At 49.9% G+C, this 16,071-nt stretch overlaps 1 protein-coding gene across 1 annotated transcript in view; it reads left to right on the top strand.

Annotated features, from left to right (window-relative positions):
- Window positions 1–4,392: 4,392 nt before the first annotated feature.
- The window catches only part of LOC119389451 (transducin-like enhancer protein 4), a 79,632-nt gene continuing 67,953 nt past the window's right edge, over window positions 4,393–16,071 (top strand). The window contains exon 1 of the mRNA XM_037656717.2: window positions 4,393–4,440. Coding sequence (XP_037512645.1) covers window positions 4,408–4,440 — 33 coding nt within the window. The 5' untranslated portion in view covers window positions 4,393–4,407. The remainder of the gene's footprint in view (window positions 4,441–16,071) is intronic.

The following is a 16,071-nucleotide window of genomic DNA, read 5'->3' as shown; positions in this document are numbered from 1 at the left end:
GGGCTGTTGTTAACATGCGTGACCCCCCAAAAATGCACTGCCGAGGCTGTGACGTCAGCTTTTGTACTCCCGTGCAACAGCCCAGAAAGTAAGTGAGCCTTCTCTCCGTTAAAAAGGTGTAAAGTCGGATACAACTTGAGAAGGCAGGAGAGGCCCCACCCAGACGACCGAAGCGCGGCAGCCGATCGCCTCCGCGACTAAAGAAATAGTCCCGCTCATGTACGCGCCGATGTTCTCCGAAGGCGTCCCGCTCAGGCGCCCCGGCCGTCCCGCTCATGACGTCAGACCGAGTGCGTGCCCATTGGTGCAGGCTTGTGTTCATCCGCCTTTGAGGAGGAAATGCCGCAGCCTTCTAAAATTCTACCCGACAATAGACACTGCTTCGGAAAAACAGCTGATATAGACGTAATGTCGGTGCAACGTCAATGGTGATTGTGGTCCTGGCTATCTCATTTTACAAGAAAACAATAAACACTACATATGCACTTCTACGATACAGGCGTCATATCAGGTTAGCGTCTGTGGTTCTAGTGTTGGCTCCGCTTCCTTTTCATTTCTATGATTCAGCAACCTATATTCAAGCGTTGCGCGACTCTGGAGGAATACGCTAATGAAAGTTACGGATGATATTCACATGACTGCACCATAAAGAGTACTTAGTTTCGATAATACTTACGTATGTACTCTAACGTGAGTGCTGACGTTACGTCACACCATAAGGTATACCCTTTAAACGCCAGTGTTGTCGAGGTGCCTGGCAAGCCCACGATGTGCACACAACTACTACACTTACAAAAACACGTCGATCCACCTCGTAACGCTTAGCTCAATAAAGCCATAAAATACAGCATAAAAGTACTTGCTGACTGCTTCACGTGAAGCCGATTCCCACAAAGTGTGGGATCTGCCGAATTTTTTTCTCTTTCTATAAAATGCCTGTAGGAAAGCTTGAGTTGGCAGTGAGCGTTCCGTCTTCATCGTCACTGTGTACCTTGTCCTTTGACAGTCGGTAAGCCTCGCGTTCTAAAACATGCCTGGCAAGCAATTTTTTAGCGACGACGAGAAGGATATATAATTACAAAGCTTGTTCACAAGTACACGATGATCGATTGAAAATCGGATACAGTGTCGCTGACAAGTATACTGCAAAGAAGCACCCCTTCAATGCGAGGGAAACTGGGTAATTAGGAGCGTTCCAGAATACGCGATAAGGCGTCCTCAAACAGTTATCGTGTTGCTTCGAGTCGTCTTAGGCGCATGCATAAGGAACACTGAGTTTTTGGTGTTTTGTGTGTACTACAGCTAGTGGCGTAGCCAGAAATGTTTTTCGGTGGGGCGGGGCGGGGAGGGGGGGGGGTGGTAGTGGTTAAACCTGCCTTTATGCATGTTCGTGAGTGTGCTTGTATGTATGCGTATATATATATATATATATATATATATACGTGCAAAGTTTACAAATTTCGGGGGGGGGGGGGGGGTTTGAGCCTCCCCAACCCTCCTACCCTGGCTACGCTAGTGGTGTACTATAAATAAAGCTAAAGTGTGATGTTTTTACGAGAGGGTCATAATACACGTTATTCTTGTCGGAATCTTCAATGCGAAATGGACAGCTCAAGTGGCGAGGGAGTGAACAATTTCTGGCCATAAGGTACGCATTTGGGCTGGTTGGTTCATGATTAACTGTACAAAACAGCGCTAAAAGACGGGAGGAAGAAAGGACACAAACCTCGGCGCTGTGGTGTGTACTTTCAGTGTGGGTTTAAAACTCGCGCAAATGTAACGGGCGCGACGTGTCTCCACCTGGTGCCGCCTATGTTCGGCGAACCTACACTCTACCAACTCTACCACCAACCTCTCATATGACCGGATGTTCTCTGATATGACTGTATTCGTGCGCAGCGGAGGAAAGTAAGGGTGTAAGGGGCTTGCTGAGTGAGCTTGCCAAGCTTGTTTTTTTTTTTTCTTGGTTTGGTTTCTTGGGGGGGGGGGGGGGCTGTACTGCTTCTTGTGTTCCCCATTATGTGCTTTCATGCCATCTCTCGACGTGTTCCACACGACAGTGAAGTGGAATGCGAGGCTAATACAGGGGTTCGGCCCTAACACCAGGTCCGTAGCCAGGAATTTTTTTCGGGGGGGGGGGCCCACTTGCTGAAAGCCTTGGCAATTTGGGAAAAACGCCTATTTTCATTATTTGTTTTCGATGAAACACCATGTGTCATCAAAATTCCGGGGGGGGGGGGGGGGGGGGGGGGGGGGCTGGCTACGGGCCTGCCTAACACATACCAGCGTTCCTTCGGCGTCGCGACAGCATTTCGGCTACCAGTACTTTCTCTAAGCAGGGTGTCGAGAGCTGTTTGGTGTTCAGAGTTGGTGACCGCGACGTCACGGATTAGTGAGTGGGTGTCCCTGCAGCTTGTCATCAGCAGGTGAGACCGATCCGTTCGCCTCGTCCGTGTGAGTGGGGGACATTTGTGGGGAATTCGCCTCCCGAGCTGACGTCACTGTGATTTACTATAGCCACATACGTATATGTGCATTAGCCACGCATCTTTCGGTACTTAAGAAAGAAGAGGGAATAATCCAGGGACTTTAGATCTTACCAGCGGTCGGCGCGGTCAGTAGTGTCGACGGTTCGTGCAGGCGACGGCAGCGGATTGAGCCGTGTTCCCAACAAGGGCTGCAGAAACAGCGTCTTTTCCTCACCTCAGCGGATTCCCATACTAGTTCGGCATATCTGCCTCATCGAGCTCATCGTCCTCACGACCACCCTTCGCGATCGCTGTTCCATGCAACCACCCTTGGATGTACTATGCACGGGTTCGAGAGTATTTACTTTTTATTTAACGTTTGTTGGTATTATTTGACACATCGTGCTGCACCGTGCAGCACGATGTCCAGGTATTAGGCCCAGTCCGGCTAACTGGCACGTGCCCTGTGCTATGTTCTATTGCACATAAGTCTAAATTGATATTTTTCTATCACATATCCTGATAGTTATTTCGTATTCTCTCGCGTACTGCGTGTTTTAAGCTGTTTGTGTTAGTTCATGTTGATGTTTATTGCCCATATCTCGTTGTTTTTCTGCTCATTTTTTTCTGTCGCCCTCTCGATATCCGGCATATGTATCTGGTTACTCCGCGCCACTGAAGCGGCGCATGCAACGCGACAAGCGGACGTGCGCAGAGATCTCAGGTTGGGGGAGCTGTTTACCGCCGATTCGCGTACGTGTGCTGACATAAAAGAATATAGGCTGTTGCGCGAGTTGGTATTCCATTATCAGGGAATTGCGCGAAAAAACGTGGACAGAAGGAGAAAAGAACAGCACATGCGCATACTAACAACTGAGATTTTTATTGAAAACATGCAAAATACATAAGCCAAAAAACCACGTGTGCGCGATTAAACACCATGCAGAAAGAACTCTTGTGCGCATCAAGATAACAAATCCCTGCTTGTGTAATGCTACGGAGAGCTAGGCGACACAACCGTCTCCGGCTTTGAAAATAAAATAAGCTTCAACAGGATCACGTGTCGTACGTTCTTTATGCCGCGCAAGAACCTTGGTTCCTTGGAACACCTGGCTGCAATTACAGTCACGGCAGTGTAATGACAGGTTTGTTGAAGGCATGCGGTATAGCACGCATTTGTATGTGTGCTATAACGTACGACATGTGAGCTTGTTGTTTATTTTATTTTCAAAGCCGGAGAGAGTTGCGTCGCCAAGCGCTCCGTATATATGTGCTCCGTTGGCTCGGGGATGGCGGACGGAAGACAGGAACTGACGTCACTTGCAAGTTACAGCAGCTGAGAGTGTGTGGAGATGGCGTTAGCGAGTGATTGGCTTGTGCCAGGGGCGTAGCCAGAAATTTTTTTCGGGGGGGGGGGGGGGGTTCAACCATACTTTATGTATGCTCGTGCGTGTGTTTGTATGTGTGCGTGTATATATATGCAAGCAAAATTGACAAATTTCGAAGGGGTTCGAACCTCCCCCCCCCCCCCCCCCCCCCTGTCTACACCCCTGGCGTGTGCTGCTTTCGGAAAATATATAGCAACCGTCGATAGCTACTTCAAGAAGAGCATGGGTGCATGCATGGGTGCGAAGTTGTACAGACGGAATCACACTTGTCTGGAGCGCCTAGCTGTGGACGCTGTTGTTCTCCGCAGCTGCTATACCTCACGTTAGCTACAAGGTTCCGTTCATGCTTGAATTATAGCACAAGGACCTAGCATGCAGTATGTTTATGTTAGGTATCATTACGGCGTCAGTCTTTGCATATTTCTGCAGAAAACAGCAGCTGAAGCGGCCGGCTGGACGCTCTAGACAAGTGTGATTACGTTTGCGCAGTTGGGGAGGAATCGGTCAGCGTAAACGGCCCGTCGGACGTCACCGGCAAGTGCGTCGCCCAGATGAAAAGCGTGGATTACGATGTGCGACTGGAGGTGAGCCGATCCTTTTCTTTATTAACAAAAGAAAATGTGCCTGAATATCGCTAACCGCTGCACTTTCTCTTTTATAGTTGCCAGAGAATGGCAGAAGCATTGTACACGCAATGTGTACGTGTAAAGCTAGTATAGTGGCGGTTGGTGGGGAGAGAAATTTGTCCCTCGAATTTCGAAAAAAAAATATGTTTCACCGAAAGGTCGAAGCTGTGAATGCGATAGCAACATGTAATGTTATACGAACTAAGGCTATAGCAGCTCACTCTTTTTGATTTGGTCTCGCGTAACTGTACAAAACGCTGTGTCACAAACGATCGCGTTATAAAGCGCGCGCGAGGCCGCTTTCAAACTGCTACGAGACAGAACGGCGCGAATCGCGCGCCCAAGAAGCGCGAAAGACGAAAAAACAAGCATCAAAAGACGCCGGCGCGCCGCATCCTCCTCACCCACTCGAGCCAGACGCCGTAAACACGATCGAACGCCTGGCAAGGCCTGGATCTTTCTAGAAGGAGAGGGTGACGCATCCGCGAGCGATGCCGTCGCGATTCGAACATACGAGAAAGCTCTCGCCCTTTCCCCAGGCTTAGCTGTACTGCACGCAGAAGAAACATCCCGACGCTTCTAGAAACCGGGGAAGAAGGAATAAAAGCGTGCAAACGACGAGGGCCAGTCAGTCAGTGCAGGCAGTGCAGTCAGTGAAGGGAGTCGGCAAGTCAGTCGGCCCGGTGATGGTGAAGTTACGCTAAGTGTGGCTCCGTTAGCCAAAGAAGACGTGTTTATGATGGTGTGCGGTCAATCGCTCGTGGATCTGGAAGAATCCGATGACGACGCCGTGTGAGCCGTGACAAGTCACGACGACGGTTGAGCTACGACGATCAACGCTGGAGCTGGCGTGAGTGTTTCCTTGAAGAGAAGCATTCGGTTACCGTCCAAGTATTGTGGACTGGATACGCCACTATCTATTCAGGACTTTAACGGTCATCGAATAGTTTAATGCATGTGATTGCATTGGTTGCGTGTGATCTGTTTGTTTAGCTCCCGTTGTGTAAACACCATCTGAGTTATATTGTGAAGTTGTAACTGGTACCAGCCGAGTGTGCACGTGTTTGTGTTATTTGTATTGCCTTAACTGAGAATATATTTCGTTTTCGTTTGTGTTATCGACTCTCGGCTCTGACTCGGTCTTTGGACCACAACCGGCGTTCGCTGGCGCGCCAAAGGACCAACTCTAAATTGTCCGCGCTTTCGTGGTGCGTTTTCGGAGGGCCTTGACGCCAGCCCTTAGAATCCGCCCGGCGATCGCCATCCCGATTAACGGGATTAGTGACACGCTGGTTTATTGGAATACTGCCGCTTCCCGGAGAGAAGTGGTTTTCGTGCAGTTTGTCGTATCAGTCGTCACAGCACGAAGCGCTGAGATCGCAGCGCGTATATACGAGCCGTTTGCTGATGTCTGCCGAGATAAGGCGCGCGCCAGCGCTCGCGACCGCGCCATTATAGTCAAAGTTCACAGCTATTGCTTGAGCCACGCAGCCCACACTCCCTCGGCGTCCCTTCGTGCTCCTTCAGCCAGCGGAAGACGGGTGGGGCGTTTCCTTTCTGGCTGAGAAGCAATCGACGGCCGCCCTCGCACGCGGGTTGATGTTATCGCGTGCGATGGAGATGGTCAGCTTGTTTCATCTCTAATTCAGCCGTGTTTAGGCCTCTGCAGCGCTCGCCAGCATTTACTCGTGGGCAGAACATACGATACGCGGAGCGAAGTTATCAATTTGGACTTTATACGGAACATGACGGCGACAGGGAAAATCTGTCGAGAGTGTCCATATAATTGCTATCGCAGTAAAAAAACATACAAAAACCGTGGATGCGGGCTCACCTTTTTTCTGGAGAGCTACATTGTCTCCGCTGTAAAGAGCTTGTCCGTTGGAAGAATAAAATAATCCGGCGCGTTTTCCATTGGTTTCGTTCTCGCCTTCACTGCCCTTCTTAGTGGTGATATCTCCTCGCCACTTATTTCTTCATAATGCACGCGCACAATGTCAACACTAAGCGTTGAGCCTATCAGAATTAGGGAGTTTTAGCTTGTAACGTATACTTCTTTACGTTACCGTGTTACCGGATACCGGATGGAATCTGCGCATGCGCGAACCTTTACGGAACGTAAAGGTTTACGGAACGTAAACTACTCGCTGGATAGGCTTTACGTTTACGGCCCTATCTTGCAAATCCACCTTCGTTCGTGGCTACTCGAGATATCCGCTTCGCGGAGACTCCAGCCGCCGACTCAAAATAAGCCGAAGTGCGAGCGCCACTTACGATCACCTTATTTCAGCCGGATTAGGCTAGAGCGACCTAGAATACCGAATCCGCAAACGTAAAAAGCCTAAAGACGCTGACAGGCTGGATAGGTGGCGCCATCTAGCGGGGCCAAGGTGTACCAGGCGAGAACAAAATTGTTACTGCAAGAACAACGGGCATTCTACTCCCAATGTAAATGCCTTGCAGCGGCATTATTACGAATGAGTTGCCTTTTTAACCATTTTTTCCTCTCAAGAACACTAAGCGAAAACAAACGTGTCCACGATTGTGGTTGCACGAAGCGTCACAAGATGTCGACACCATCGCCCGAGTATTGCTACACCCTTTCGCTTATACCGGGATACTGCACACGCTAAAAACCTCTCTTATGATTTTGCCGCAGCGTAATTCAATATTATGTAAATTAAATGCTCTTTAAATGCAGTCTAAATGCAGTTATCATCACCATTTAGTGGTTTGCGCAAACGTAAAGGTTTCCGTACGTACGTAAAGGTTTACGTTTGGGCAGCTAAAAAACTTTACTAAAACTCGAGTTCCGGTAAAACGGTAAACGTAATCCGGTAAAGGTAACGTAAAGAAGTATACGTTACAAGCTAAAACTCCCTATTAACGCTTGTCGGCTACACCATGGTATCTCCGCTTGCGCCGTCAAAAACGCACAAAATGGAGCGAAATCAGTTGATCGCGCACGATGGTCATGCGAGACAAGGAAGAACAGGTGAGCGAGTGCATGGCTAAGCAGGGTGGGAGACAATTCACAGCTGATATTTCTCGTATATGAACCCATCGAGAGGTATCCTGATGACGTCACGTGAATCACCGTTCTGGCGTCACGAGGTGCGCCGAAAAGACGAGAAACGCCATGGAGATAACGCGCTGTTTTTTTTTTTTTTTAATTTTGAGAGGCTGTTTTGAGGCCCTTTAAAAAGGAAAACACGGACCCAAGAGCCACAAACAACTGAAAAACCATACAGTGGCGGAAAAGAAGGTAGACACTGTGGTGTCGTCGTCTCCGGGCGCGCACGGTCCTCACTCTATACTCTTTAGCCGTACGCGCCAAACACCACCGCGGGTTCGAGCACTGGGAGCTTCATGCAGGCTGCCGCGTCCTCTTTCGTCCCGCACCCGTGTACCGTTCGAACTGCTGCGCGCGAGAACTCGGCCCGTCACCGCGAAGGGACGGCGAGCCGTCGCGCGCAGCGAGGTAGACCCTAGCGAAACTCTCCAAATTAGTGATTTATTACTGGGATTACAAAGAGATCAATAATTCGACACAGCCAATCGTACGTAACATAATTGCACAGGACACCAATTAGCTAATACAAGTTACCAAATGTGGCCGCGAATGGCACACCCACAAAACGAACAAACAAAGAAGCAAGTTTGGAGAGCCGACCTACCCTTCGGCCAGCGCTCCCGCGATCTCGCACCCCAGAGCAGAAGAAACAGAACAGACAAAGAACACTTAAAAGGAACATACGGTGCACGATCGCGAGGCGCTGCCTCGCAGGGGCGTAGCCAAGGGGGGGGGGGTGGGGGGGTTCAAATCCCCCCCCCCGAAATTTTTCAATTTTGCATGTGTATATATACACGCACACATACAAACGCACGCACGAACATACATAAAGTATGGTTGAACCCCCCCCCCCCCCCCGAAAAAAATTTCTGGCTACGCCCCTGCTGCCTCGGGACTTCGAGACCACGGAGGGTGGCGCGCGCCCGCTGAGGCCGGAGCCCCGACAAAACGACGTAACTGCCGGCCGGCGGCGAAGAACAAAGGATCGCCGCCGACCGGAGCGGCCAAAACGCGTACGCACCCTTCGAGGTCCCCAAGTGGTCTCCCCCGAACCTGGTCGCGCGGCCGCCGCTTCTAGGCGAGCGCGAGCCAGGTCCAAATCCCGCCAAAACTGGGCCAATGGGACACCGTGTTTAACCTTCGAGGGCAGGGTGGCAGCAAAGTGACGGCGATTTATGACTAGCTGCCACCCGTCCGGTCGAGAGGAGAGGGACACGAGAATTCTCCAAGGGAAAATGGCGTCGAGCAACTGGTTGCGGACGCCTGAATTCCCACAACACAAATACTTATCTGCGCATTCCCAGGCAAGAGGTGATACCTATCATTCAGGTGCGCGTTTTAGTCTACGTGAGAAATAACTGTTCACTCTCTTGACTTCCCTCTTTTGTCCGTGTTTGCACGTCCTGTCATTTTAACATGAATACCTGCCAACTATAGTCGGGTACAACTTTAGAAGACAGGAGAGGCCCCGCCCAGATGACCGAAGCACAGCAGCCAATTGCCTCCGCGATTAAAGAAATATAGTCCCGCTTCATGTTAGGCATGTTCTCCGTCGGCGGGGTTAGCGGGGTTACCGGCCGTCTGGCTCATGACGTCATCTGAAGTGCGCGCCTAATGGTGGAGGCTCGTGTTCATCCGCCTTTGAGGGGAAAATGCCGCTGCCTTCTAAAGTTGTACCCGACTATAGCTCAGTTATCTGTTAATTTAAGTTTTTCGTTGCCATTACTTCCATATTTATTTATCGATTTACTAGAGTATAAATGAACGGGAAAAGTGTACTAACGCATCGATACACATTACTTATCTATCTTATTTATCTATGCACAGATGTACTAGGTCCAAGACTGCACGAATATGGGTGTGTTCGAATACTCACTGTAGACAGCTAAGACAGCTAAGTGGACAGCGGCCACCTTAAGACCCAGTCCAATTCTCGCGTAGCCGGCAAAATAGACAGCTTCGAAAAGACGCCATCTGAGACAAATACGATGCAAGCTACTTTGCTGTCCAAACAAGATGGCGGCTCAGCGAACTGGGATAGCTCCGACACCATAGCTCCGATGTCGCCGGTATGGTCGTCTGCACACCATGCAGCAGACGCTTTTCCAGGCGCTCAATGTGAGCTGCCTTCAATTTTTGATAGATACGAACACGAAAAAAGGTAAAGAAATAACTGTTACGTTTGTTTTTCTTAGCTTTTTCTTGTCGACGCGAGGTGGCGTCACGTCGCGCAGACGCCATCCAGACGCGTTCAATTTCTCGGAGTACCGGGGCTCGATGCTTTCTTCTAAGCTGTCAGCGTAGACTGTCTACGATGCTGTCCGGAATTGGAACACAGCCTATGTCATCCACCGAGTTGGGTCACCGAGTTGGGTCGTCGACCTCATATAAGGCTGAAGGAAGCCGCAGCGTTGAGGTCAGACAATACTCGTGACACTTCTCGAGGAGAGAAAGATACGGCAATTAATGGTGAATTCCATTGGCGGATTCGGAGTGGCCGACGAACTCGGAGAGTAACTAAAGGAAATCTGCCAATGGAACACAAGCGCTCTCGCCAGAGCAAACGGTAGGGGGCGATATTCGCCGCGAGATCGGGCTACAGGTGGCAGCACCGTCGCCGCGCTAGCGTGGATAGGCGGTTGTCGGCGCGTATACAACGTGCACAACAGCGCTTCGTTGTGAGCGATGTGACCCGATTTCCGGCAAACAGAATGCGTTGACTGCAGCTTTGTGGTAATATGTGCGCTCTTCATTCCCGAATTAATGCACGAAGCGCGCCGAACGTTACAATTAGTGGTGAGAGAAGCGCATTCTGCCAACGAACGGGTTGCTCGCCTTCGGCGACAGTCGGCGTTTTCGCAATGGGTGACGTTTTGTTGTTGTTTTATTTGTACATGTTTAGCTTGTGTTCCACCTACTACGCACTGCTGTATAGCGCGACTGAATTAACTATTTACTTCTTGTTCATTTGGATGCCCCTCAACAAAAATAAAGCCCGTATTCCTGCACGATGAGTTGAAATAGCACTTTGTGCACTGCGTGCTCAAATATTCATTCGCATTTCTTATTCAGTTCTCCATGAAATGTAGGACAGTTTATAGGTTTACTGAGGAAAGCTACGTGGCTGACAGCGCTTTAGCGCTACGGAGACGTTTAACACGCACACGCTTGTTTTTATTCCAGTAACAGTACACAAAGGTAACTGTACAGCACGGAAATTTCTTCGATTGATTACTTGCACGACAGTAATGGAACAAAGATCCGCTTATTTCACGGGACCAAAGTACGTTTTTTCGTACGAATAATGTCTGCTGCCTTCCGTCAATCTAAACAACGCAACACAAACGCTCAAGATAATGTAAACAAAAAAAGATGTGGCTTCGCGTGAAATTACTACGACATAAATGTAAACTACGCCGTTTGGATTAATTTTGACCATCAGCGCTCTTTAACGTGCACCTTAATCTCAGTACACCGGTGTTTTTGTATAAACTTTGCCACGAGTTAAAATTGCGCAAGGCAACTCAGTTTTGCGATTTCTGTGTCATTTCAATTTCTGTTCTTTTTAGGGGACAATTTAAGTACCGAAGTATGAGACGTGACTTAACAAATATTTTTCTCTAGCGAGACCAGGACCGTACACAACTAAAGCTCGTCGCGTAACGTATAAACAACACCCAACCACAACGCTCAAGTACATGTGAGCCTTTTTTTACCACCGCGCCGCTAAAAGGCTATTTAATACTTCTCATCTTTAGGGCAACGCCAAGTGCACTTTGCAGTGCGCTTGAACCACTGAGCGGCACATACACTGATATGACTCTCGTGAACGGAGGGTACGACGACCACACACAGCACTCTCGACAAGTGCCCTTTCTGATGTTATTACAGTACATATACAGCCAATCAAGGCCAAATGCTTCTTTACATCGTGTTAGGCATACGTACGAGTGGTTAAAGTTGCACTAACGCAACGGAACAAACCGCCTTTTGAGGATCTGCATGACGTACGCGCACATGCAAACACAACGGGGCTAGCAGACGACGCTCGGAGCAATCCACACTAGGCGCGGTTCAGCCAGAAGCCGCTAGGCGGCGACTCCGCTCGATCTCGCGGCCAATAGCGCATATCTGCTTCGCAAGCGCCCAGCATTCCTCGCAGTTCGCGCAGTTTTCGCCGTCACGGGCGCGAGCGGAGAGAACGGTCGCGATCGGACAGCGCATTTCATAGCGCACGTGGTACGCCAAGCTCTGCGCATGGAGCAGAAAAACTGCTACCGGAAGTGCTCCGAATCTGCCAATGGGATTCACCATAACTTCCGGGAAGCTATTCTTGATATGTCCATAATCCTTTCGGCAGAGCGCATACAGTATAGTCGAAAAACGGCGAGCCGTGACGTCATCGCGCTCTTAACCACGTGGGCGCACCGAACCCGCCAGCACATTCCCAGCGTAAGAAGAAAGTCGACGAAATGTACAGCAACAGGAACTTGTCAAGTCTGAACTTGCACATAACTGTGTCCCAGATGTTTGAAAACGATGCAGGGAGTGCTTACCGACCTTCGCAGGTGCGTTAGACGGGCGACCGCATTGAACCTGATCAGCGTTCCTTCACGGCCTCAGAGATGTGCGCCCAAAAGCTGATCTCTGGAGGCCATAGAGTTTCTTACAATAATACCTAGAGGGGAATCTGGCGCTAGTGTCTATGCGGGCTCCTTGAGCCAGCGCTTCAACCACCATGGGAATGATGGGAAGTACAGGCTTCGGATCTGCTTCGGATGGATTAGGTTCTTGAGATTCGCAACGCTTGTTTGCCGAGTGTAAAACAAAGTGATATGAAGTTAATTCCAATTAAAACTTGCTTCATTCTTTTGTACGTAAAACTTATTGCAAAAAGTTTGCGTGACCGTGAGATGGAACTGAAACCTGGACAAATTCAACCACCAGGGTATGCATTGCTCTGCAATTGTGTTCCAGATTTGGCATCACCAAATAATGAATTATTTTTGTACAACATTTGAAAAGAAGCACGCTTGTTTTTCCCTCGAAAGTACGCATTATCTATTTATGGAAATAACAGTACTGTATTGAGTGAGAAACACTTAACGTATCGTCTGCTGCGATGCCAGGTGCGTCTGTTCAAGTGGTCTGCCTCCAACGCATCTCTCGTTTTGTTGTGAAGTCAAGTCAGAGGAGCGCGACGGTGCGTCTACTTAGCTTCGCCGTCATTTTGCAGCTGATTTGAACGAGTTTTGGTAAGACGCGCTTATCAAGCAAACGTGAACTCGATGCAGTTTGCTGCACTGACATGGGACGCTACATCTGTGCGCAGCGGTGAGTGCACGACGCTTTGCTAAAACTGTCAAATACAACAAAAGCTGCAGCGTCGCAGCAAACCAAGAGATCTAGCGGTCTTCAGCCTCTTTGAACAACAAAGGCGCTGCTTGGGTGCTTTGAAACGCACTCCACTACCCATGCCTCGCGAAGAACGAAACTGAAACTGTAGAAAAAGATCCGTAGACAGTTCGCTAGCTAACGCCATCCAATCCGAAGCCTGTACTTCCCATCATTCCCATGGTGGTTGAACGATCGCAGCGCCAGTTTCCTTTCTAGGGTATTGTATGAAACTCTATGCTGGAGGCCGCGTCCGTTGCGTTGAAGCGCATTCCGTCTCTCTCATTTGTGTCGAGAGTTAACGTCAGTATGACGTTGCGGAAGAAGAACCGGAAACGGGATGCGGTGCTCGCTGAACTCCAGCCACTAGGCTGTGGCCGAAATGGACAGTCCATGGATGGACATGGACACGTCGAGAAGAGCTCCCCCGGTGAAGTGATGTATTTTATGTCCCGATTCCCCGTTCGGGTTGAAAGAAAAAACTAACGGCGGCGCGCCGCAATTATTGCGCGGCGGCGGCGTGGTCACTCTCGGAACTTCGGCAGCGGCGCGAGCGGCGTGGGAAAAAACAGGCGGCGGCGCACAGGTCTAGTCATGATCCTCTTTTTTTTTTTTCTGTCCTCGCCTGTTTGGTGCTGTAGCTTGCCACGAACTAGCCCAAGTTTTCTGGTAGTTCTTATGCATTTATCATCAGTCTTCTACGACCCGCAATACGGCTTTCCTGCTATTTTTTTCTTTTCAACCAAGCACTCTCGTTCACAGCCTGCTTTTCTCGCTCTTTGTGCTTTTACCGTTCCCAGTTCCAGGGAAAGCGCGTCCCCCGAATGGCAGGTACGTTGTTCCCCATACGGGGTCAACAATGAAGCGTGACAATCCCATAGTAACTTGTAAAAAAGGCGTTTGTGTTGTTGGCGTAAGTTCACTTAAATTAGAAGTGGCAAAAGCACGACGAGCAAGAAAAGCAGTGTGTGAACCAGGGGGTAGCCAGAAATTTGTTCCGCGGGGGAGGGGGCTTCTACCATTCTTTATGTAGGTTCGTGCGTGGGTTTGTATATGTTCTATATAATTTCGTTTTGCTACGGCACAGCTCACCTTTGAGCCTGAAGTGAAGAGACAATAAAGAGTTTTAGTGCTGGGGACCCCAAGCCACCTGCGTACGCATGCTCTTGCGTTCCTTTGTACTCCCAGCCGCATCCACGGAGAATACAAAAGAGCGCAAGGGCCCGCGCGCCCCCAAGCCCGCGGGAACCCAGCAATCCAGCAATAAAACTCTCTAATAGCAAAGAATTGCTTATGCTGTTGGCTGTGCATGGTCCATTCGTTTCACCTGCACTTTGTGAACAAGTTCGTGGTGGCGCTACACTTCGGCATTCGAGCATGGTGGCCCACTTGTCACCGTCCCGTTATAAAGGGGACGCTCATAGCATCCATCCATCCATCCATCCATCCATCCATCCGTTTCACGTGCTTGGCGGCGTCGGCACCACGGTATTCGTTTCGAAAAAGTGCAGCCGTCGTGCAAGGCTAGTTCACAAATTCCCTGCGCCACTCGTAAGGTAGTGCCAACGTTTTTAGATTGGGTAGTGCCGAGTCGGTGCAGCACAAGATGGCTGGAATGGCAGCAGACGACAAAGCCGACTGCATTCGTGTCTACTTGAACAGCATCCAACAAGGGCGTCAGTGAACTTGTTGCAAACGCAGACATTCACGAATCACAACAGCCACAACTCGCGAGACAACCGACCGTAGCAGAGTGCTTGCACGACTTGCTGAAGCGTTCCCTGCGCAACGGCATCCAGACGGCACCACCATGAACCAGTTCAGGTAATGCAGGGTGAATCGAAATCCTTCTTTGCTATTGTCTCTTTCCTCCAGGCTCAAAATTGAGCTGCGCTATAGCAAAACGAAGCTATAATGCACCAACGTGCCCAATCTGCAGTAGGCCTATATGTGTGCGTAATTTGTATGTTACACTCACTTTGTGAACTCTGACATCTCCGGCGAACGCTCCCGTGGCTACTCCAATCTAGGGACTACATATACGTAGGCTGGCTCATGACAGTGGACAATATGATATACGGGGTAAAGTTGTGAATGTGCCCACAGACGTTCAGACTAGAGCACTGCACGGGCCCGGGCCGGCCCGAAAGCCCGGGCCCGGCCCGGCCCGCGGGCCGGGCCGGGCCGGGTGAAGGATTGTTGGATCGGGCCCGGGCCGGGCTCGGGCTCGTGATCGTCGGGCTCGGGTCGGGCTCGGGCCTGAGCCAGGCCCGTATTAGGCCCGGGTCTCCTACGCATCTGTATAATCACGCTCCGGACACCCGACACGTCACGTCGACGGGGATCGCTAAAGAGGCCGCCGGCTGGTTCACTTCGGCGCTCTAATAGACAGTTGTTTTGGAAGCCCTTAGTCCGGTCTCGCTTTAAGGCGTAACATTTTCAAAGATCGAAGGTGGTCACACGAAGACGACGAGACAGCCATCTCCGGGGAACAGCGAGGACGATGGCTCGCTCTCTAACGGGTGTGCCTCGCTTTGACAGATCTATGGCACTGCGGTGGCGGTGACTCGGTGAAGAAGGGTGGGACAAAGAACGTTCTTGTTTTGAACACGAAAACGTTGTGTACGTTGGGTGCAGTTGCCTGCCGAGGAGTCAACACGACAGCTTTAATTTATGTAACGCTGCCCAGCCTGGTGTATTCCTACCAGAAGCAGCTAGAGCACGTTTTTTTTTTTCATTGCATTGTGCAATAGATGAAGTTTGCAGACTTGCTACTTTTACTCAACAGCCCTAGCTCGTGTGCAATTGATGTAAAACTTAAACTACAAATGTCTGCCATGTTTTTTTTTTTTTTTCAGTTTATGGAGGTATATTTTGTATACGTTCTTTGAAATGCAAAAATAAGATTGCATGGTTTGCATAGGATTGCATAAGATTGCATGGCTGTTTCATGTACGCACTGCGTGCGTACATGAAACAGCCAGCTATTACTCCAATTATATTTTATATTGCCCTGCAATTATTTTGCAAGAGTGTTACGGGCCAGCGCCTCCTCTATTTTTCTGTGCCTGGGTGAAGGAGCGGAGCGCAATGGGAAACGACTGTCGGCGTTAGTGCGGCTT

Source organism: Rhipicephalus sanguineus, chromosome 4, assembly GCF_013339695.2.
Source record: "Rhipicephalus sanguineus isolate Rsan-2018 chromosome 4, BIME_Rsan_1.4, whole genome shotgun sequence".
Classification (NCBI taxonomy): domain Eukaryota; kingdom Metazoa; phylum Arthropoda; class Arachnida; order Ixodida; family Ixodidae; genus Rhipicephalus; species Rhipicephalus sanguineus.
Note: the sequence above shows the minus strand (reverse complement) of the source record. Positions and strands in the feature narration are given on the sequence as shown.